General features: G+C 52.6%; 1 protein-coding gene across 2 annotated transcripts; it reads left to right on the forward strand.

The window, feature by feature from the left end:
* The first annotated feature begins 849 nt into the window (after positions 1-849).
* LOC311161945 (taperin-like) lies at positions 850-20,456 on the forward strand. Of its 2 annotated transcripts, none has more exons than XM_084219980.1 (4): positions 850-3,085; positions 16,798-16,975; positions 17,184-17,311; positions 18,272-20,456. In XM_084219980.1, exons 1-4 carry the CDS (start codon positions 857-859, stop codon positions 18,332-18,334), a joined length of 2,598 nt encoding a protein of 865 aa, XP_084076106.1. In that variant the 5' UTR covers positions 850-856; the 3' UTR covers positions 18,335-20,456. The 2 variants fall into 2 exon arrangements, with proteins under 2 accessions (XP_084076106.1, XP_084076107.1); XM_084219981.1 differs by having other exon boundaries at positions 17,187-17,311.
* Positions 20,457-22,844: the final 2,388 nt, after the last annotated feature.

The raw sequence follows: 22,844 nt of genomic DNA on the forward strand, positions 1-22,844 counted from the left end.
CGCCGCGGCGGCACTTTTGTGTCCAACAAGTGGCTGACGATGAATCACTGAATCACTAAACCACTAAATCACAGAAATAGTTGGGACCTCTAGAAATCGTCCTGTCCAGCCCCCTGCCAAGACAGGGTCACCCGGAGCAGGTAACACAGGAACGCTTCCAGGTGGGTTTGGGATGTCTCCGGAGAGGGAAGACTCCACGACCTCCCTGAGCAGCAAAGAGCAAAATGGGAAAATTGTTCTCCCGCTCTGCTGCCATGTGCCATGGAAAACTCCACTTGTGTCCATCAGAGCACTCCCTAAAACACTCCTCTGACAGTCCGGGTACCACGGACACTGCTCCAGAGTCAGGGGCTGGTTCCCTGTTCCTGCACAGGCACCTGCTCAGTCTGCGACGGCGGCCGACATCCCAAGGGTGACCCCGAAAGGCATTTATCGCCCCTGTCCTCGGCTGCCACCAGACGGACCAGTCCGGGATGGGGGAATGGGCACCTATGGGTGTTTTGTATGTTTAGGGATTCTGTGTCCGTCACTATGGCTCGTGCCCCGGGCCGGGGGTCTCCCGTGTGAGGGGCGGACGATGCGGGCGGCTGGGCCCGGCCGGTTCCCAGCCCGGGGATGCGGCACCACCTCAGGTCACATCCCCGTGCCCGGGCCCCGCCGCTGTTCGGCAGACCCGGGGCCCTTGTCCCGGGCAGCGGGGGCGGAGCGCTGACCCCGGCCCGGAGCGGGGCGGCCCCGGCGCACCTCCGGCCCCGCCCCGGCCCCGCGGGGTACGGCCCTGCCCGGCCCGGGGGCGGTGCCGCGGGGCCGCCCCGGTGCGGCGGGGCCCGGCCCGCAGAGCCCCAGCGCCGCCGCCATGAGCAGCGCGGAGCCGCCGCTCGGCGCCGGGCCGCGGGCAGCGCCCGCCTGGCAGCGGGAGATCCTGGAGCGCAAGAGGGCCAAGCTGGCCGGGGCGGGCGGCGAGCCCGAGCCCCCGGCCGGGGAGCGGCTGGTGGTGGCGGAGAGCCTGGGCCCGCTCCGCGAGAACCCCTTCATGCGGCTGGAGAGCGAGCGGCGCCGGCTGCGGCAGGGGCGGCCCGGGCCCGGCGGCGCGGCGCGGCCGCTGCAGCAGCTGCTGGAGCTGTACAGCGCCGTGCCCGGCATCCGCACCATCCGCGCCGACAACATCCTCATCATCGAGTCCCGCGCCGACCCCGCCGCCTGCTTCGCCGCGGGGGATGCGCCGCCCGCCCGGCGCCGGGACCCGGCCGGCGCCGACCCGCTGCGGGAGCTGCTGGCCCGGCGCGGCGCCGCGCTCGCCGAGATCCGCGCCGAACAAGTCGTCATCTACGAGACGGCCGAGCCGCCGGAGCCGCCCGAGGCGGCCGAGCCGGGCACCGTAAGCCGCCTCCTGGAGAAGTTCGGGCAGCGGCCGCGGGGCCGCCGTCGCCGCGTTGGGGACGCGCTGACCGGGACCGGCGGGGCCGCGGCTCCGCCGCAGGTGGGACCGGGCGCTGCCCGGGCCGCGCCGCCCGCTGCGCCCGCGGGACCCGGCTCCCCCCGCGCCCCCGCGCCCCTCCAGAAGGGACCCGGCTTCCCCCGGGCTCCGGCGCCAAAGGCGGGACCGGCATCTCCGCCGGCGGTCCCGGCCACCCCTCCGCCGCTCCCGGCTCCTCCCCGGGCTGCCACCCCCCCAGCGGTGCCGGTGGCCCCCCAACCCACAGTCCTGCCGCCGGCTTCCCCCCGGGCTGTCACCCCCCCACCCACGGCCCCTCCGCGGGTTGTCACTCCTCCGCCCACGGTTTCCCCCCGGGCTGTCACCCCTCAACCCACGACACCTCCCCGGGCTGTCACCCCCCAACCCCCGGCATCCCCGCGGGCTGTCACCCCCCAGCCCGCACCACCGCCCCGGGTCGTCACCCCACCGCCCGTGTCCCCCCAGCCCGCCCCGGCTTCCCCCCGGGCTTTCACCCCCGAGCCCGCACCACCGCCCCGGGTCGTCACCCCACAGCCCGTGTCCCCCCAGCCCGCCCCGGCTCTCCCCCGGCCTGCAGCCCCCCAGGCGGTCCCGGCTGCCCCCAAGGCTGCGGCCCCTCAGGCCAACTGCTTTCTCCACAAGATCAGCTCCAACTCCTTCACGGTCACACCCCGGGGGCAGCTTCCCAGCGCCCGCGTCCCCGAGCCCGGTGCTGTCCCCGCCGGCCGCCCCGCAACGCCCAAGGGGCCACCAGTGCCATCCACCAGCCCTTCCCATGCCAGAGCCAACGCCAGGAGGCCAAAGCCGGAGGAGGCCGAGGTGGCCGTGTCGCCCCTGCCCAGTGCCAGTCCGGCCCCCAGTGCCACCGGCGCCGTTCGGCCGCTCTCCGCCTCAGCCCCCCGGGCCGGGGGCTCCTTCGAAATCCACCCGGCCCCCAAACCCGACCTGGCGGCCATCCCAGCCCACGACCTGCAGGCACAGGCTCTGGCCAAGCTACGCCTGAATTCGCGCAATTCCTTCGTCTTCGTGCCCCGCCGGGAGGGCAGCCCGGCTCGGCCGCCGGCACAGATTGCCAGGCCAGGGCCACCGCCACCGCCCTCGGAGGAGAAGGCACCCCCGGAGCCCCCGAGGGCTTCCGCCCCCGAGCAGGAAGAGCCCATCACTTCCCCAGCGGCGCCTCTGGATCCGTTGGTACCTGTGACTTACATCGATGACATTGTGGAGCCGGACAGCGGGGCCGGCCCGGCTGCGAGGACGGGGAGCTTGGCGGAGCAGCCCGGAGGAGCCGGCCCCGATCTGGAGATGGAGTTTTCCTCTGTGCCCCTCTACAGACCGCACTCTGCCCCCCAGCAGAGGGGAGGCAGCACCTTCACTGTCGTGCCCAAAAGGAAGCCCGTGGCCCCGGGGCTGCAGGCTCTCGCCGATGCCAGCGGAAGGCCGCAGCGGGAGGAAGAGGAGGAGGAGGAGGAGAGCAAAGGAAGAGGCAAAGCCGTGGAGAACGCTGATGGGCCTCAAGTGGGGATACCCCATAAAAAGCGCTACCCCACGGTGAACGAGATTGAAGTGATCGGGGGGTACCTGTCCCTGGAGAGGTCCTGCATGAGCAAGACGGGCTCACGCCGCAAGAAGGTAACCGGGCATCTCTGTGCTCAGCCAGGCTGTGAGTGGCCGGGGCTGCTTTGGGTTCGGCTGCTCATGAGGCACTCTGGGAACAGGGCAGTGTGTTTGCCCCTTGTGGGAACCAGAGGCTGCCCTCAGAGCTGGCTGAAGCAGGGGGTAAAATGGACTCAGAAGTGAAGCCTTGGGGCTGGTGGAAAACGGGAGAGGAAAGGTGCAATTCCACCACGCTGATGTGAAGGACATTTCAGAATGGTGAGGAAGGAGCCAGAGATTAATACTTCACATGGTATCCAATATTAGGAGAGTTTGCAACTCTGTAAGTCCAGTGTCTTGTTAGCTTTTACTGTCTCCTGGAACTTTGCAGGGAGCCTGAGGACCAGAGCTGGGAGATGGGACTTGTATTAAACAGAATTTGCCCTTGGGAGGGGAACACTGGGGACTGTCCCACAAAGAAGCTGAGGGTGGGATATGCCCTGTGACAGCTGCAGGGCCTCTCCCACCCCAGCCCTTCTTGGAGATACGATAATGGAAAGTAAAGTATTTCAGGAATTTAGGAAATCAGGGGGAGCTGCGTGCTTGGAGCAGCTGTGGGCTTGCCCTCTTGCTCTGCTTGCTGTGTCTGAGGGGTTGGGCATGTTGAGGCCCCTCGGGCGCTGTGGCATTGGCATCTTCCCGCATTAGTGATCTATTGATAGAGGCTCAAGAATTAGGTCTCGATTAGGCAGAAAGAGATCAGCAAGAATTTAACTCCCATTGATAGGATTATACCACCTGCTCCTTCTGAATGTGCAGCTACAGCTCTGAAGATCCGGGAGATGCTGATTGCTCCAAATGCCTTTGGAGGGAGCAAATGCCAGATTTTCTCACGACTTGGGGAGTAACATAGATCCTTGTGAGCCCTAAATTGAAAATTAATCTTTGCAGAGCTTGCTGAAATGCATCTGGACGTGACAAGAGGAGCGGGGAGAGTTGTTGGGCTCTGAAAGCAGCGCACTGAGGTGGCAGATCCTGACTTTTAGGGCTGTGATGTGACGTGTTTTTCCATAGTGGGAATTGTTGTTGGACATTTCCGTTACCCAAATCCAAATAGATAACCGAGGGGCTGAATGCACATGGGTGCCTGAGGCGCTGAGCATTATAATTTGAGGCAATCCTTTGAGCAGAATGCATCTCATTTGAAGGGAGGCAGGGAGTGCTGCTTCCCTGGCTTAACGCTGTCAAATTCCTCCCTAAGCACATGCAGCCTGTGGTAATTTGATGGTGACTAATGCAGGGAGCAGGTCTGGAGCACCCTGAGAGACAGAACAAGCAAATGAGCAGGAGTGTTGATTCTTGCTCAGTGCTCCTGAAGTTTTTCCTTGTTTTCCTACAGAGAAATGCTTGGTCAGACTGGAGTTGCTTTGCTGCTTAAGCACCTGCTGGCTTGCACTCATTGCAGCTGTTTTGGCTCTGTTCAGGTTCAATTTGGGGTGTTAATTTGATTTACACCAAATCAGGTGTGTGGTATAAATGGTGAAAATATTAAAACAGCATGCTATAGGTATGAGTGCTCTTAGGATAGAGCAGGGGACACAGAGAGAATCTTGTGGGATGGTCATATTTGGGTAAGCCCTACTTCTGATGGAGCTGAGGAGCTGATTTTTCTGAGCAGGGGATGCTGTTGGGGCACAAAGAGCAAAGGCTCAAGTAAAACCAGTTAAATGGTGCCCAGTGGAAGGTATCCTTATCAGTACAAAAAGGAGGGAGGGAGATGAGCACAAAAACTGAATTGTTTTTTGGTCGGTCAAACCCAGAGAAGTCATGGCATGTCCAGCCTTGGAGCTGTCTGAAACTTGCTGGGGAAAAGCTTTAAGCATCTGGCAAGTCAGTCTTGCTTAAGGCAGGAGTTTGGGCTAGAGACCTCCAGAGGACCTTTCCCAGCCTAAAATATTGCGAGATATTGGTTAACTGCTGTTTTGTGTGTCAATGGTGGATTTTTGTGACATTGGGCAGGTCATGGAGCTTCTCTGCCCCTGTTCTTATCAGCTTAACAGCATTAGCTGCCCTGCCGTGCAGCTGAGCTGCCAAATACTGCAAGGTGCACGCACAGCTGTGCCCTAAGAATTGTATGTGGGGTCGTCCTGCAGGAGAACTTGTGTGAACATTCGGTTTCTGAGAGAAGAGAGATTAAAAGGCAAAGGAGAAACTGCATGCTACATTTGCAGAACTCAGGAAGCTGAAGCAAATAGGGATCCTTTGAAAAATAAGATGGAGCTGAAGGAAAGTAGTCAAGACACAAGTTTCTGGGTGAAATTAAATGTGGTATGGGAGAAACACCCTTTTTTTTTTTCAGTTCCTTCCTGCTCAGTCAAGCACAGAGTATGACTTTGTAGCCAGGGTCTAAGAAGATGCTGATGGGGGACAAATGGAAAGATTTCTGTTTACTCTTGACCTAGAGGATGTTTGTGGCTGTACTCTGGGTAATAAGGCTGAGTGTTGATGCCTGAAAAGGAAGGAGCTCGTATTAAGATGCATTCCTTGGTTTCTTCCCAAGAGATCACTCTGTGTCTCCAAGGCAACCAGCCAAAAACAAGAGTTCTGTTTTGTAGCCGTGTCGGGGTTTTCAGAAACTTGATTTTGGCCTGAATTGGGCAGAAACAGACTGTTCTTGTGAGCAGGGAGCTGCAGTTGTTTTTTAAAACCAATCTTCTGTCTTTTTTGGGGTGTCAAAACCTGGTGCTGGTTTTAGTGAGCAGCTCCTGTGTATTTTGGGGTGAACAAACTCTATGCCAAGCATCTTCCTTTCCAAACCTTGCTTTGAAAAGATCTTTAATTATGCTCCATACTCAAAAAAGTAGTGCTTAGTGAAACTCCAAGAACTTGGAAAAGTTTAACTGTTTGGTGATGCCCAGCAGGAATCTGGGAGACGAACAGCAGGTCAGCAGAGTCTGGAAATGCTGTGGATCAATGGCTGGCTGTGCAGTCAGGGGTAATGATTTATTAGGAAGGAGGGTGTCAGCCCTGCCAGTTGGACCCCACTGTTCTCTGAGATGCAAATGGTGTTTTTCTTGAAATGTAGAAATTCAGCCTCCCTTTTCCATCCCCATGTGTGGCCACTGATTGCCTAACTGTGGTAGCAGTGCCAGCCAAGTGGAGCTGCTGTGGTCTGAGCCCCCTGATCCACATCCTCTGTGGCTTTTTTGGGAGGGTGGCAGGGACAGGCTGGCAGTGGGTTCCAGCCCTGCTGTGCACAGAGGGAGCTCCAGCCCCTGCTCCTGGCTGCTGGCAGTGGCTGTGGGACTTGGGACTTTGCTGTGGCCTGGGGGATGCTGCTCCTTCAAGGCCTTTCAGGATAAACAACTTGATTGCTCCTTCCAGACCTTCAGATATGTGAAGCAGCTGTTACTTTGGGGGTTGGAGCTGGAGCTTGGTGAGGGAGAGGAGGATGATGTATTGGAAATAAAAAAATCTGTTCCCCGCTCTGTTGTGGAGCTGCTGTGGGGGGACAGGGACTGTGAAGGTCAGTGTGGGAGGGGACACATCAGGGTCTGCAGGTGGAGGGCAGAGCCCCAGCCCTGCTCACCCTGGGGGATGGATGAGCTGGAGCTGCTGTGCTCCTGCAGGGGTTCAGGTGCCTTCAGGGCTGTTCATCTGCTCCGGGGCTGTTTTGAGATCTCTCCAGGCAGTAGCACAAGCAGTTCAGATAAAGCACTGTGGGTGGGACTCAGTCTGAGAAGTGTGTTTGCAGCTCCAAAGGGACGTGCCAGGAGCTGCTGGGCAGCTGCTGGTGGAGCTGGCTGAGCTCTCAGAGAGGACAGGATACATGTGCAGGGGTGGAAGGAGACCTACTGACCTTTTTTCTAAACTGGGAGTGGGGCAGAGGATGCAGCACACTGTTGGTGACCTCTGCTCAGGGCTTCTCTTTGTACTCTGTTATTGCAGAGAAGTAAAGGCATGTCAGCAGTGCCAGGAGGAAGGGAAGGCTTTGCTGCAGGATGTGGATCTTTGGGATCTCAGAGGATAAAATCTTGCTCATCTGGGCTGACAAGAGTCAGTGGTGGTTTGGTTACCTGCCAGAATAACGTCCAATAAAGTTGTCGGTGAGATAGAAATCTGGGTTTCTGCAGCACATGTGGTTGGTGTGTGGAGTGAGAGCTGGGGAAGGACAGAGCACTGCTGGGCCAGCTGGGCTCCCCATGATCAGTCACTGGCTGTGGGCTTCAGGCTCTCCTCTGGTTGGAGGCTGGGCTCTACCCTGGCCCTGCTCCTTCGGTGTGTCACTCCTGCAGTGCCTCCTGAATGTTTTCCTCTTCAGGATCCAGTACCTTCTGGAGATCCTGCAGGGAAGGTGAATGAATTCTGGCCAGGCCAGCCAAAGTCCTGTGAATAACAAGACCTGAGAGCCAACAGACATCAGGTTGTTGATGGATTTAATGTTTTGTGTTTGTCACAGCTGGCAGTTTGCCGTGTGCTGGCAGGCGAGTCGCAGCCCAGTGTGAGCAGGGATTACGGGAACAAGGCTGCTGGGATCCAAACAGTTGGAGTCTAAAGCTAAATTGTCTTCAAAGATGTTCAGCTGAAGTTCAAAAAGTTCCATCTTACAAAAACTTTAGCATGGTCCATGTCCTAATCTTTTGAGCTGCGTAAAGCCTGAATGTGGCTTCCAAATTCCCACTTAAAAGTCTGTTAAAAGATTAGTTTAAATACCCCTCAGTTTTGATCACGGGCAGCAGCTTTGTTGGTCTAACCTGCTGAACTTCCTGCTCTGTAGTTTTCCATCTGTTCAGTTCTGCTGGAGATGGTCTCCTGTGAGAACCAGGTGTAGGTTTGGGATGCTGGCAGGGATCAACATTTCCAGCTGCTGCCCAGACCTGTTTGGAGCAAGTCTGCACAGTGTGGAGTCTAAATGCTGGTGGCTGCCTGAAGTTTTTTTTGGCGATGTATAACGCAAGTAAATTAACCATAACACAAGTAAACTCATTTGGTAGTAGAAGAAGAAATCTCTCTGCAAGAACTCCTTTGATGATGTCATCCTTGTGTTTTGGAGGGGTCAGGGCAGAGATTTGTATTCTTTAGCTCTTGGAGAACTGTGTGTTCCTGTTCTATTTTCTGTCTCTGGCTGTGCTCTGCTGGGGCAGATTCATCTGCCACCTTTAAGGAGGGGCCATGGCAGTATTTGACGTGGATGTATTGCATTTTTAGGAGATGAGGTCAGCAGTGATAAGTCATGCTCAGGAAATCAGTGTCTTGGATGATGAAGTGCAGCCCCTCCCCTGCGGAGATGATCTCCATTAGCTGTCAGATGGCAGCAGGCTCTTTCACCCAGACAGGGCCATTTTCCTGCCCTTTGCTAATTCCACTGATTTTTTTTTCTGTGATGTTGATGGCTGAAGCCTGGAATCAGAATTAGCTGCAGTTACAGCTTTTAAACCACTTCACAAGCTGCCCCCGAGGCTGTCAGTGGGGCAGTAGGTGGTTTTTTGTTTCCCCACTACATGCCAGCACCTTGAAGTGCTGAGACTTTGTTGTATGAAACCCTGGCAGAGTCTGAGTCAGATTTATCTCATCTCTGTAGTGGGAAACTTTCTGTGACTGAGGCTCTGCATGGCCTCGCCACTCCCATGCTTCTTCTCATGCTGCAGTGACAGTCTGAGCTGGTCCCAAATTCCCCTGGTTCTCTTGCCCCCATGTCCTGCCTGCTGCTGTCAGCACTGCAGGGAATGGACAGAAGGGCTAAAATAGAAACTCTTACGCAAATAAGAGCCAAGCCTGGCTTTGAAGCTGGTTAGGACATGCCCAGGGCTCAGCCTGCCCCAAAGCTCAGGAGGAGATTTGAAGTACTTTGTGCTCTGAACTCTAATCACAAGGATTACAGTTAACGTTTTCTTAATCAGTTTGCCTAATCTGTGGACCAGATTGGAGATGGTTTATAATTTCCCTTCATCTCAAGGATTCAGTTTGTTTCAGGTTTGGGTTTTCTTTTCCACTCTGGTTTTTCCAGTATGTGGTCATGGTGTTCTGAGAAGAGCAGAGGAAGGACACGGGGGTGGCTGGGGCAGGAGTCCTGCCCCAGGTCTGTGTTATGTGTAGGGAGCAGTAGGGAAAATGAAAATATTTAGTTTCTGGGTGCAGTGGCAGTAAAGGAAATCTGGGTAAGAGCTGCTGCAGCAGCATCTCCTTCACCTCAGGGATTGTGCTCACCCCTCTCCAAGTGAAACCTGAATTTAAAACCTATTTACAACCCAGGCTCTTCCAGTGACTGCAGCAGTCTGTGGGGCTGGGAGGACATCCCTGTTTTCCAGTTTGTGTAGGAAGAATCACATGGAGTGTCTGTATCACACGGAGTGACTTCACAAACATCCTGGGAAAATCTGGGCTGGAGGAACTCGGGGCTGGTGTTTTCCGAGAAGTGCCCTTCAGATGATCTTGGGAACCTGGCAGGATGGAGCTTCTGCTTTGTAAGAATGTAGGAAATATCTCAGACAAAGCACTTGTGTGTGTAGGGAAATTGTGTCGCTTGCAGCTGCTGAAAATGCAGCTCTGAGGGCACATCCCTGAGGCTCCTGGTGAACCTGCTGCACTTGCTTCTCATCAAGGAAGTTTCCTTTTGCATGTTAAAAGAGAGAGCAAAGGCAAGAGAGACATGAACTCTGTTGCACAGGTGATGCTGTTCACGTCATGGGAGCCTTTGGTCCTGAATGAGCTCCTTGACAGGGTGGGAAGTAATTCCGCTCCCAGCCTCTCTCTGTTTCCCATGGAATGATGCTCCATGGGTCCCATTCCAGCACCAAACCCAGGTATTTTTGTGAGCTGCTCTGGGCAGTCTGGGTTGCACAGAAATGTTCATGGGTAGCAGCTTCATCACTGCACCTCGCTGGAGCTACAAATGGGCTGCTCAGAGCTGCCTGTGAAATCCTGTGCTGTTGGGGTGCTCTGTGGGGTTTTTATAAGGACACCAAGTCTTGACACTAATTGTACCTTGCTTATCCTGCTCCCTTTGTGTATTCAGATGAGATTTGTTTTGTACAAGTAGGGAGATTTGTCCAGTTCTTAGGGGCCAAGTAAGTAATTTTTGAATTGCTTGTTAAGCTGTGGAACGCTCTGGCTCCTCTGCCTGCAGATGTGAGGAGGAATAAAGGGCTGCCAGGGTGAATGGCTGCTCTGTACCCTGGCACACTGGGACTCCAGCTGTGCTTGTTTGGGCACTGGAATCTCCCCTTGTCCTGCACAGTGAAGGGAAGAGTTAACCAAGCCACCTGCCCCACATGCTCTGGGGGCTGTCCCTACCCTGTCACCTCTCATCAGGAATTTGAAACTTGCCTGTGTCTTGCACAAGGAGTTTAATATTTCGAATCTCCATGCATTGCTCCTATCTGCCATGTGCTTCAGCATATTGATTACACAGAGCTGGCTTTGTGGGTTGCCTTGTAAATGGAGACTTTCTTGTTTTGCCTTGTGGCTTGGGAGCTGGGATGTGATCCTGAAGGAAATGTCTCCTTTGCCAGCCACACAGGGCTTCCCTGATGTGCTCCTGCTGTAAATCTTTCCTGCTGTTAGCTCTACTCAGTAACTCACTGAGGTGCAGTTAATGGCTGGGCAAAAGTCAGTGTTGCTCTCAGGAAAGAGCAAAAGTCAGTGTTACTCTCAGGAAACACTTCTTGGAAAAGCATGATCAAGTGATTCTGTGGTGTCATAGTTCCAGTTCCCCAAAACTCTTCTTCTTGTACAGAATTGTACATTTCTGAACTGCCATCTGCAGTTTTCTGGGCATACTTAGAATGCTTCAGCCATAGCAGTACAGGGTTAATCCGATATAGGAACCAAGCCTTGAGCCCCCTCTTTCCTAGGGATACTTGTCAGGGAAAAACCCTTTCTTTCTGTGTCAGGGAAGAGCTTTAGAGGCACAAAAGCTCCTTATCTTCTGAATGATAGCAAATGCCTTGGTGATGTGCTGGTGATTCTGCAGTCCCCAGGGTACTGTTTCAGGCTGCCCACATAGTCTGTGCCTGGAGTTATTCAACAATTTGGCTGACACATGACTGTGTTTTCAGGACAAGCACAGACACATAGACAAGCTCTTTGCTAACTCAAAAAAATTGGCTCATTTTCCCAAAAATCTTTTATCTAAAAGTTTCTTTTCATGGGAGCTGTCTAGATAATTGACTGCAGGCTGCTGTGAAAGAACTGAAGGTCTCTGCAGAGATTTGGAGTTTATGAACTGCTTTTCTGTCTCCTTTTACTGAATCTGCTGCTCTTTTGGACTGGTCAAAAGGGAAGAGCAGGTTAAACCCTTTGGGGATCTTGGTCCACTATAAAATCTCTGCTTCTACCCCGTTTCCAGTCTCACAAGCAGTTATTTGTCTGTGCAGAGACCTTCCCTCTCAATCTGTGGCAGCTGGGAGGTTGTTCTGTTAGAACCTCCTCTTTATACAGGTCCTGAGCCTCCACCCACCAACCCCGTGGCTTTGGAGCTGGAGCAGCTTTCCTGCCCTGCTCAGGGGCTCTCTGCAGCCCTCCCTGGGATGCTCTGTGTGCACAGGCTTGCTGACACTCCCAGCTGGCTGCAGTTTCAGGTATCAGGTGATGTCTTGTGCCTCCTTGACCCAATCTTTAGCCAGCCAGTGCAGCAGCAAATGTTCCTCGATGTGAGGTGGCACAGGAGCACAAAGTTCTTCAGAACACTCATTCTGTCTGTGCTTGGTCTCTCAGAGGTATCAAACCCTGCTTTGTGTTCATGCTGGATCATCCACCTTTCCTGCAGATACCAGCCAAACCCTCCTGTCCTGCTGAGAGGAGGCAGCTTCCTTGAGGGGGAAGAGGAGGGACAGACACTGATCTTGTGCCACAGAGACACAGACATCTCTTGTCTGTGGTGACCAGGGACAGGAGCCAGGGCACGGCTGGGGCTGGGCCAGGGCAGCTCAGGCTGGAGCTCAGGGAAAGGTTCTTCCCCCAGAGGGTGCTGGCACTGCCCAGGCTGCCCAGGGAATGGGCACGGCCCCGAGGCTGCCAGAGCTCCAGGAGCCTTTGGACAGCGCTGCCAGGGATGCCCAGGGTGGGCTGGGTGGGGGTCTGGGCAGGGACAGGGGCTGGGCTGGGGGGTCCCTGTGGGTCCCTTCCAACTCAGCTTATTCTGTGATCCTGTAGTAGACCAGGTGTGAAAAGCTGCTTTAAATCACACCCAGCAGCCCCTGCATGTCCTGGGGAGTCATTGCTGTCCCTGGATTTGTCACTTGGGAATTATTGAGGCCAGAGGATGATTAGAGGAGAATCAGTATGTGAAGAGAGCAGGTCTTGATCCCTGGTTCTGCTCAGCTGTTTGGATCTGGTGAGGCTCTTGGTGGGTTGGGACGTGTTGGAGGTGCTGTGGGATGGCAGCAGGGCAGGGATGGAGCCCAGCTTGTGCTTCACCACTTGCCATCCCATCCTGCTCCTCAAGGACAGAGCAGGAATGACAGTTCTGGCAGGAACCCTGGGTTTGGGAGATGGGAACCACTCACAGGGAGGGGAGAGGGGCTCAGTCCTTCTCAGCCTCCCTGTTCTGGGCTGCAGTGATGGGGATCAAATGCTGATTCAGACTCTCCCTGCTGGAATATAATTTTTGGATGATTTTATTCATTTAATGCCGAGATCAGTTACTTTTTTCTGGCTGGTGAGGATTTGGATTGTCAAAGAGGTTTCAGTTAAAAAAGTGTAAACACCCTACTTTGGCTCATCAGCCAAGCAGCAAATGTAATAATGGGTGGAGAAGAGAAAAGCCACAGTAAGGAGATTGCTTCTGGAGCTGAGGATGCAGAATAACCCCTGGAGATGTCCAGAGAGGTCCCTGGTGTGTGAGAAGCCATCTGGTCTTTGCTCTGTCATTAATACTGCCTTGCAGACTTTTTCATCTCCCTTTTGGAGGTGAGGTGCCTGCTGACTGTCATTGCTCATGTTGTAGGTTGAGCTCTATAAACTGGTTATTTTTGTTTTTAATAAATCTCTCTATATGGCGGCTCCTTGGTGGCTGGTCTGGGTGCAGCCTGAGCCCTGACAGCCTGACACAAGGTTGACTTCCCTTTTCTAAATGAGATCTGCATGACTACTCAGATTTATGCTTTGTTGGGCAATGTTTGCCCTGGCTTTTCTTTCCTGGATATTCTATTACTCATTACTAGTTCAAATCCTAGCAAATAAATAAATGATTTTTGCTATGGCAACAAGAACCCATTGATTGAACAGCACAATATTTCTTGAAAAGCCTGATTTACTCTTTCCAGTGTGTCTGATTGCTGAGCAGAGTATTTATATATAAATTTATATATATATATATGTATATATGGGTTTGGGTTGGACCCTGGGCTTGTGACACAGCTGTGGGTGAAGCCTCCAGCTGAGCAAAGAGTGACAAATCCCTGCAAACATCCACAGCTGAAGGGTGCAAAATTCTTCCTTGCCACAACTGGCAGCTGCTGCTGGGGCAGAGGCAGGGGAAGGAGTGCTGAGACAGGCTGGGCAGAGGCCTCTGGCTGGGCTCCAGTGAGCTTGGCTCTGCTGGGACACGCTTTTCTTCTAAAGAAACGTCCCCTGTTGCCTTTTGTGTTCCCATAAAAGTCCCTGTGGTCTGGCAAGGCACTGCTGGCTGTGCAAACCTGTTGTCTGTGCCATGACTGGGCTCTTGGTTTTCCTTTTTGGCCGGTTCCTGGGCCTGAAGCTGCCTGTGTTCCTTGCACAAAGCACTCAGCTGTGCTCTGTAGCCACTCAGAGCATTTCTCTGCCCCATGTGTCCCCTGGTTTTGCCTGAGTGCTTTGCCCTCCCTGTTCTGTTGGGTTAAGCAGAGCTGCTTTGTGCTTCCCTGAAAGCCTTTTGTGCTTGGAGAGGGGAACTCAGGTGCTGCCACAGCAGGGTTTGGGATCTGGGCTCTCTCCCCATGGGCAGGGCTGACTGAGTGCCCCAGGGTCCATCCTGTGCCAGTGCCTGGTTGTGCCTCGTGTTTGCTCTGCCTGGGTGTGCCCAGGGCTTTATTGCAGCAGCCCTGGGGCTCTGCCTGGTGCGGGCTCTGGGAGCAGGGGCTGGCATTGCCACATGGCAGCTCAGTGTGGTTTAGGGGAACTTGTGCCACGGTGCCCCTGTGCCACACACACCTGCCTGTGTGAGCCTTGCAGGTGATCTTGGCCCCAGCTGTGCCCTGGGTGCCAGGGGCTGGCTGGTTGCTCTGTCACGGGCTCCAGCATTGCCTCCTGCTTGAACTGGCTGTGGAGAGTGGGAGCTGTTGAGTTTGGGGCTGTTGGTGTTGTCTCTGGGCTCTGTGTGGGATGTTGGTGTCTCCAGGCCATTTCTGCTCTGTTCTGCTCTCTGGTTTTGCTCCTTGCTGAGGCTGTTTTCTCCTCCAGCACTGCATGCACCTTTGGTCCAAACTGGACTCAAAGTCATTTTTCTTAGAGATTTCCTCCAGATAGCAGAAAGCCAGGAACATTTATTTCCATCTCCCAAGCTTAAATTCTAAACCCCAGGGCATATATCTCCTGTCTGCTTTGTTTTCCATGTTAAGCCAAGTACTTCTTGCCCCTCAGTGCCGTTGGCAGCACTGATCAGAGGCCTCTGTGCAGCTTCTGGTTCTGGGATAGCTCCTGGGTTTCCAGGAGCCCTGGGCTCCTTCACCCTGGTGGCCTTTGTGCCTGGCAGTGTGGCTCATCCCCACAGGACAGACACCACATTGTGTGCAGTGACAGCCTGGCTCGGATCAGGGAGCATCTAGGTCAGCAGCAGGGATGGGAAATTCAGGGAGCAGCAACTGGGATGCTCTCAGCTTCAGGACCATTTAATTCCCGTCCCTTTTCTCTGAAATAGAATCACTCTTCTCCTCTGTGTCATTTGGGGTAGCTGGGACAGGGAATGGGGAAAGGCAGGTGGTTTCCTCCATGCAGTTTCCATCCTGCCTTCTCCTGGGAGCAGGGCAAGGGAGCCAGCCTGTGTCCAAGGTCCATCCTGCCCTGGGGCAGAGTAGCTCCAGCTGTGGTTTGCAGTGTGGAGGAGCTGCAGCTGCTCCCTCTGGTACCCGGATTCAAACTAAGCTCCCCTTGCTGCTTTGCTGAAGAGCAGCAGTGAAATGCTCCACGTTCTGCTCTGATCCCTCCAGAGCTCCCTCCCAAGACTCCTGTGCATGGGCAGCACAGGTGGCACTGTGACCTGCTGGCAGCTCTGGCCCTTGGGGACATCCAGGTGTGACTTTGGCAGCCCCTAATAATGCCACTCCAGTGCTCCTACCACTGCTGTGACAGGGAATGGGTGCACCTGGGCACTGTGGTGCTTGGGGCCAGGTGCCACTTCCCAGCTTCTGGGGATTGTCTGTATGACAGAACCATGGGATAAATGTGCTGCACTTGCCCCTGGCCTGTCATTACACAGCATCTGGAGAGGTCAGAACCATTGGGCTCCTGCCACCTGTCACAAGTTGCCACGTCCTTTCCATTCTGTTCATAACCCTATTAGTTGAATTTTAATTGTATTTAGAAGTAAAGGGATCACAACACCCTTTCAGACAGCTGCTCCTGAACCTTGATCTGTGTTGGCTAAATACTTCCCTACTTTTGGCATGAACTTATTCCTGGCAAGCTTAGCCTTCTTATTTGTCTGATGTGTGCTGGCATCAGCAGTTTTCTGCTCCTTGGTGGTTATTTTCTGGAGTACTTACAAAGAGCTGCTATGCTTTTTCTCCACATTTACTTTTGCTGGTGTGAAGTTTTTGCCAGTGAATCTCCTGTGCAGCTGTTGAGGTGACCTGTAAGCAGATCTCTGGAGCACAGTGGTAGGTAATGACTGGGACAGGCAGGGCTGCAGGGGAACAAACCCCTCCCTCAGCTTTCCTTTTCAGCTTGGACGAGCACATCTGCACAGGGAGGAGAGAGCTGGGCAGTCCCTATTTCCAGCAGAAATGCCTTGCTGTATTCCTGGTTTATTTAAGCAATATCCTAATAATGTCCTGTAGCCAATCTCAAAGTTTTTTCCTCAGTTATTCACAGGTGATGAACTTCTCTTAGGGCAAAGGTTGCTCTTAAACTTGATTCCATTTTTAGTGTTTCAGCTCTCCAGTTTTCTTCATGACCATAAAATTCCGGTTAGCCCTTGATGAACTCGTGTGTTTGCGTCACTTTCATTTCTCAGTCTCCCAGTGGAAATGTAATTAGTGACAATACTGGATAAAACTGGTTTCAAACCAGAACCTTTAAGGCCTCCCCCTTGCCCAGTACTTTCCCTGTCTGCTACCACCTGTTACCATCTCTCCTTTAGCTGCTTCCTTCTCACTACTTGTTTTAAGCCCTGTTTAATGTAGCTTAAATAGCTCTTTGCTAGAATGTCCTCCTAAGACTAGAGTCTTGATCATGGATGTTCCTGTTTTTTGGAGCTTGGATACACAAAGGAGTTGCCAGGAATTAGCAATGTCACCTGTCCAACGTGTGGGTGCTTTCCTGCTTGTCTCTCCAGTGAGAAACATGATGGCAGCTCCTGCTGGGTGTCAGTGTGAGGTGCTGGCAGAGGGCACAAAGACAGAGGTGCTCCAGACCCCTGGGCTCTGCCTTTGGGTTTCCCTCAGTGTGGCAAGAGATCCACCAAGGCACTTGGGGAGGGACTGGGGGCTCTGCAGTGGCTGCTTTAAACCAGGGGGCAGCCCTGGCATGGGCAGTGGCCTGTGCCAGAGCCAGCTTGGGGATCAGTGGGTTGTTGTGCTTCTCCCTGATAATTCTCCTTTGCTGTTGCCCAGATGAAGATCTCTTTCAACGAGACAAGTTTGCAGACGATGTTTGAGTACCCCTCAGAGAGCTCCCTGGCAGAAGAGGATGAGGAAGAGGAAGGACACGCTTCTGAAACAGAGGAAAAATCTCGTACCTTTTATATTCCACGCCCAAACAGCACTTTGCATCCCAGTACACCTAACTCAGGTGAGTGAGGCACTGTGTGGGCACTGTGGGGATTCTGGTGGTGTCCACATTTCCCACAGACGCTTAAGGGGCACCACATGGGTGGAAATGCTGGTGGAGGTGAACAGGGAGCTGCAGATTGGCAGCTTCCAGGCTGTCCCTGCTGGGATCCTGGTCTCACTTCTGTTTGGGGTGGTGAGGAATATTTACCTCATCTTTGTCCTTCCAGCAGATTTATCCAGCTACACCCCAAAGCACTCCGTGAAGTTCAGCGAGTGGCAGGAGCAGAAGTATGAGGGTCCTGCTGCAGAGGGGTCCCTCCCAAAGGAAGCTGATTCCCAGGGGAACCAAGTCATGGTGAGGCTACAAATAACCAGCTCTTGTGCTCCCTTGTGGGGTGGGGGTTGTTCCAGGCAGTGGATGGGACAGGATGTGCCTTTCCCTGCACACCTGTGTTTGTGTTCCTGCCCAGGGAGCTGTGTCACTGCTCCCAAAGGCACCATCACACCGTCCCACTGCCACTGCCACACCTGCCCCTCCCTGGCTGTGTGAAGGAGACTCAAGGCAGCTGGCACACTCTGCTCAGCACAGGAAAGACATGGATCTGTTGGAACAAGTCCAGAGGAGGCCATGGAGATGCTCCAAGAGCTGGAGCCCCTCTGCTCTGGAGCCAGGCTGGGAGAGTTGGGGGTGTTCACCTGGAGGAGGTTCCAGGGAGATCTCAGAGCCCCTTCCAGTGCCTAAAGAGGGCTTATAAAAACCAGAGAGTTGGTATTTGGTTTGGTTTTTTTTCGTTGTTTTTATTTTTTGTTTGGGTTTGCTTTTTTTGGTTTTTTGGTGGTGTTTTTGTTTTTTTTTTTTTTTTTTTTGGTGGGCTTTTTTTGTTTTTTTTTTTTTTTTTTTTTGTTACATGGGCAGGTGATAGGACAAGGGGGAACAGTTTTAAACTAAAAGAGATTTAAATTAGATATTGGGAAGAAATTGAGAAATTGTTCCCTCTGATGGTGGTGAAGCCTTGGCACAGGGTGGCTGTCCCTGGATCCCTGGAAGTGTCCAAGGCAAGGCTGGACAGGGCTTGGAGTGACCTGGGATAGTGGAAGGTGTCCCTGCCCCTGGCAGGAGGTTGGAACAAGGTGGGTTTTAAGACCCCTTTCGACCCAAACCATTGCAGGACTTTTGATACTCCAGGGCACGTTTGGAGGGGGGCACTAACCAAACACACCCAGGTAGCCCGGGCGGGGTGCCAAGGCACCATGCAGGGGTGAGGGGGCTCCTGTGGCCCGGCTCTGACCGCGCTGTCCTGTGCTCTGCCCACAGCTCACCCCGGCGGAGAAGGGCGGTCTCTCGGATTTCAGCAGCGAGCCCGCGCTCTATTTCTGAGGCTGCTCTGCGGTGCTGCAGCAGCGCTGCTGGGCAGGACGGGGCAGCGCAGCCCGCTCGGGAACCGCCCCGAACCGCGGCTCTCCCGGACCCTGCTGCCAAGGGTGGACCACGTGCTCTCGGGCATCTTCGGAGAATATTTGCACTGGATTTTGGGACCGAATTACTGCTTTCAAGGCGTATGATTTATTCTGCCTGTGGCCTTGCAATGTTCCTTGTTCAAGATCAGCTGCCGGTTAGGCAAGTGTGGGAAGGACATCTGTAATCCTGGGATGGATGTTGATTTTTTCTCAGTGCTTGTCTGAGTCCAGGCACTGTTCAGGGTCTGGACAGCTTTTGCAACCCTTCTTCCCAGTGGAGGATGGCTCTGGAGTGGAGCCCTGGGCAGTTAGGTGGGTTCACAGCATGGCTGTGATTTGACACATTGGGTGTCAGTTTGGAAAACCGTTGAAGGTTCATGGTTTGTCCTTGGCATGTTTCCAGCTCTGGTTTCACTGAAACATCATGGAATTCATGTGCCAGTTACATGCTTGTGGAGTTCACTGAACACCCTCAGGGAGGGATGGGAAGAGTAAAGAATGCCTTTAGCTTTAGATGTTGTTTTTGCACCAATTAGTAGAGAAATGTCCAGACTGCCTCCAGCCTCTTGAATATTCCCAAATGTTGGCCATAGCTTTGGTCTGTCCTTCCCAACTCTGGCATCCAGTCTGTGGGAGTTGCTGGTGTGCTCCAGTTTGCCAGCGCCTCTTGTTGCTTTGTTCCAAATCTGATTGATCTCTCTTGCTTGCTTCCTTCAAGCCACACTTGCCCTGCTCTTCTAGTCAAAGCACAGGAGGGAAGTTTCACTCCATTTTTCTGCAGAACTTGAACAAGGAATGTGGGTTATTTTTGGTTTTTTTCTAGGATTTTTATAGTTCTATTATAATTGTTTAATGCAGCCAATATGCAAAGGAATCTGCTAGAATCTTCCATTCAAGTTTTCTACTACTGTAAACTCAGGGTCAAAATTGCACTCTGGAACAGATGGAGCAGTGCTGCTAATGTGATTTGTACTTTGGGATTAAAAGAGATGTGGTGAGAAGAGATCTGGCCTCTTTGGGCTTTATGGAATGAGTGGGGTGTGATCCAAAGGAACAGGCTGCTATCTTTGATTAAATTTGATGGTTACTGGTTTGTCTATTATAGATGATGAATGTCTGCTCAAGTGACACTGCTCTGTGAACTGAAAATGCTCTGCATACCTTGCACTTGGTTTGGTGTCTGTTGTAGCAGCAAGGGAAGGTTGTTCTACTGGAAAATACAGGATTAAATGTTAGGACATACCTACTTGTAGCTGTTCCCTTCTGCCCTGCGTGCCTAAATACTTTTGGAAAGATAATGAAAAAAAAAAAGAGCTACTCAGTAGTTTTAGATGCTGGCTGGGGGGACCACCACAAAGAAACATTTTGCACCTCCTTGTCCGTTCCAAGCTAATTTGAGATCTGCTGCCTGTGTGACTTGCCAGAAGCAGGATGTGTCTGCAGTGCATCTGCCTGGGACATGACACAAGGACCACGGAGTTCCATGTGTTGAGGCTTCTCCTTCAGGATAAGGTGCTGAGACTGGTGTAGAATGAGGGAAAATGTGAGACTGCTGGTGACTGCTAGATCTAAGGGGTGAGTTCTCAGCACAGCTTTTCTAGCAAAAAAGGTCCCAATGAGCATCTCCCCCTGTGGAAAAGCCCAGGTCAGTTTAAGGCAGCTGTATTTCTTGCAAAACTGCAGGAAGTAAAGCAAAGCTGCTTTCAACTCAAGTTAGGGACAAGGGGTCTGAACTAGCCCAGGCTTAGTTCTCCTATGGATCCATGAGGAATGCTAAAGAATGCTAAAGCCAACACTGTCCTGCAGCTCAAACACTGCTCTGGTTCTGTGTGAGTTAACGCTGTGCCTGCAGCCCTGTGGGCAGCACAGCTCGGGGCTGTGGGGGTGCAGAGTGTGCTGCTGACTCTGCTCCTTCTCCTGGTGATCCTGCTCCACCTTGGAGCACTCCTCTGCACTTCCCAGCTTCCTCTCTAATCCCTGCCCAGCTACTCCAGCTGCCTCCAGGCAGAGCAGGGTGAGGGCAGTCCTGAGGGCAGGAGCATCAGCTGATGGGTCACCTCCTGGGATGTGCCTCAGGATGGCTGTGCTCAAAATGAAGGGTATTTTTGTGTAAATGCCTACCCTGCTCTGTAGCATTGAAGAATCTGCTTTAGTGGGTTTCTGACTAATACCAAAGCACATCTGGAAGGTAAATTCACTTCTGCAAGACAGAGGCTTTTATTAAGTATGGCATCCTTGGACCACAAAGCAGCTTTCTCTGGCCAACAGGACATTCCAGGCTGAAGAAGTTTAGGAACGCTTTTGTCGACGTACGCGTTGTCCTACTGAAGTGTTTTGTGGATCAATGATTTTACCAAGATCCCTCATTTCCTTCTTCATGACATCTAGTAATGTCTGAGAATTGTCCAGTATCTGGGAAAGAAATAAAAATAGCTTATTTTTACATAAACTGTTTCTCTTATGAATTCCCTTCCAATTCAGCTGATCTGCCTTGCAGCAAGAGGGGCTATCAGCCCTTCAGCCTCTAATTCCTGGTGATTTATTATCCTCAGTGTGAGAATATCTGTGGGAGAATTTCTCTGGTTTGTGTTCATATTCTGAATATGAAAGACCTTAAACGATTTATCTGCCTTGGAGCATGAGGCAGAGAACTTCCTGAAATAGACTGGGGGTTTTGGTTGGTTTGATGTTTTTTGGCTGGGTTTTTTAAGGGAGATTTGGTACCTGGGCTTTTTAGGTCAGTATTAAATTGTGCTCAGCTGACCCAATTTCAACTCTTTTCCACTATTAAAACTGCACATTTTAGATTTCTGGCTTCAAGACTAACTCAAATCTACAGTGACCTTATGTCAGACTAGAGCTGTTATTAATTTTCTCCTATTTTTAGCTCACTGTGTACATAATCTAACATCCCTACTTCCTGTGCTCTTAAGCTACGACATATTTAGGAGACCTTGCTGCCTGTCCACCTCACCAGTTAAAAATTTTAACACAGTGGACAATTGTAACCAAATGTAATGGTTATAGTCCCAAAAATAATTTCTGTTCCTGTGAATTTGTGGAAATCGCCAAGTGATCAGAGAGGAGCTGAGGAAGTGCCCCACAGGACAAGGTGCTGGAGGAAGGTGAGATCCTGTGGGGGCTGGCAGAAGGCAAGGAGTGACAAACCAGGAAAGGAACTCTGTCACTTTCTGTCTGTAGGACAGCAGCATCTCCTCCTCACCACCTCTTTCGACCTCCTGTGAGTGTCGGTTCATTTCAATAAACAGGAATTTATCTGTAGGCTGGGGGTGTGACTTGGATCTCAGGTAACCTTTCTTTTTAAAGGGGCTGTTTGTGTACCTTACAACACAGCTTTTAAGCTTTTAAATCTTTATGTGAGTTTCCCCTTTCACTTCAGACCATCAGGTCTTGAAGGAGGTCGAGGAAACATCTCCAGCTTCATCTGAAAAGTGATTGCCAGGGAAAGCACTGACTTTGGGAGAGGAAGAGAAGCTGACACAGTAGTTGGTCACATTCAAAATGCAAATGGGAGGAGAATTTGGGCAGCAGCAAATAGGGGAAAGGTGTTTCTGACACAAACTCTGCCTGGTCACCATGAGAAGGAGGACTGTCATCTGAAAAGAGGCTGGGAAGATCCTTTTTTAAAGAAATAAAAGCTGTTGATATGTAATACAGAAGTGACTTCAGCTGTAGCCCTGTCTGTGGGGATCAAGCAGTCCCTGCCTGGCAGTAACACACACAGGGGAATGGTAGAGCTGTCTCAGGAACCAAAATGACAGTGTCAGCCCTCATGCTGTTTGTCTTCTTCCCCCCCTTTACTGCCCCAACAATTTGACTCTTTTAATGACATTGTTCCATTAAAGATGAAAGAAACTACACTAAACATTGGGCTGGAAGAGTGTCAGGCCGACAGCTCCATCAGCACCATTGTTCTCTGCCTGAATTAGTAGGATTGTGGGTCAGTGTCATGTCCTTGGTTTCCTCCTTTCCCCCAAACCATGGGTGTGAGATGGTAATTTTCAGGGGTCTGTTCCAAAAGCCATTTTTAATGTATTTTGACAATAAACTCTGCCCAAACCCAAGCAGCACCAAAACAATCACCAACCCAACCCTCTCATGATGGTGTCTGTGTACCAGAGCCACATCCCGGGCCCGGGAAGTTGTTTTGGCCACAGGGCTATGACCCAGGGAGGAGTGGTGCTTCATCGAGGTGCCCCCAACCGACCTTCAGGTAAATATAGACCGAACTCACACGTACATACATACATACATATATAAATATATAGATACATATATATATATATATCCCAACCCTCCCCTGACACACCGTTAGGTTGGAGCTCAGGGAAAGGTTCGTTCTTCCCCCAGAGGGTGCTGGCACTGCCCAGGCTGCCCAGGGAATGGGCACGGCCCCGAGGCTGCCAGAG

This window comes from Fringilla coelebs (genome assembly GCF_963513975.1).
Source record: "Fringilla coelebs genome assembly, chromosome: 21".
NCBI lineage: Eukaryota > Metazoa > Chordata > Aves > Passeriformes > Fringillidae > Fringilla > Fringilla coelebs.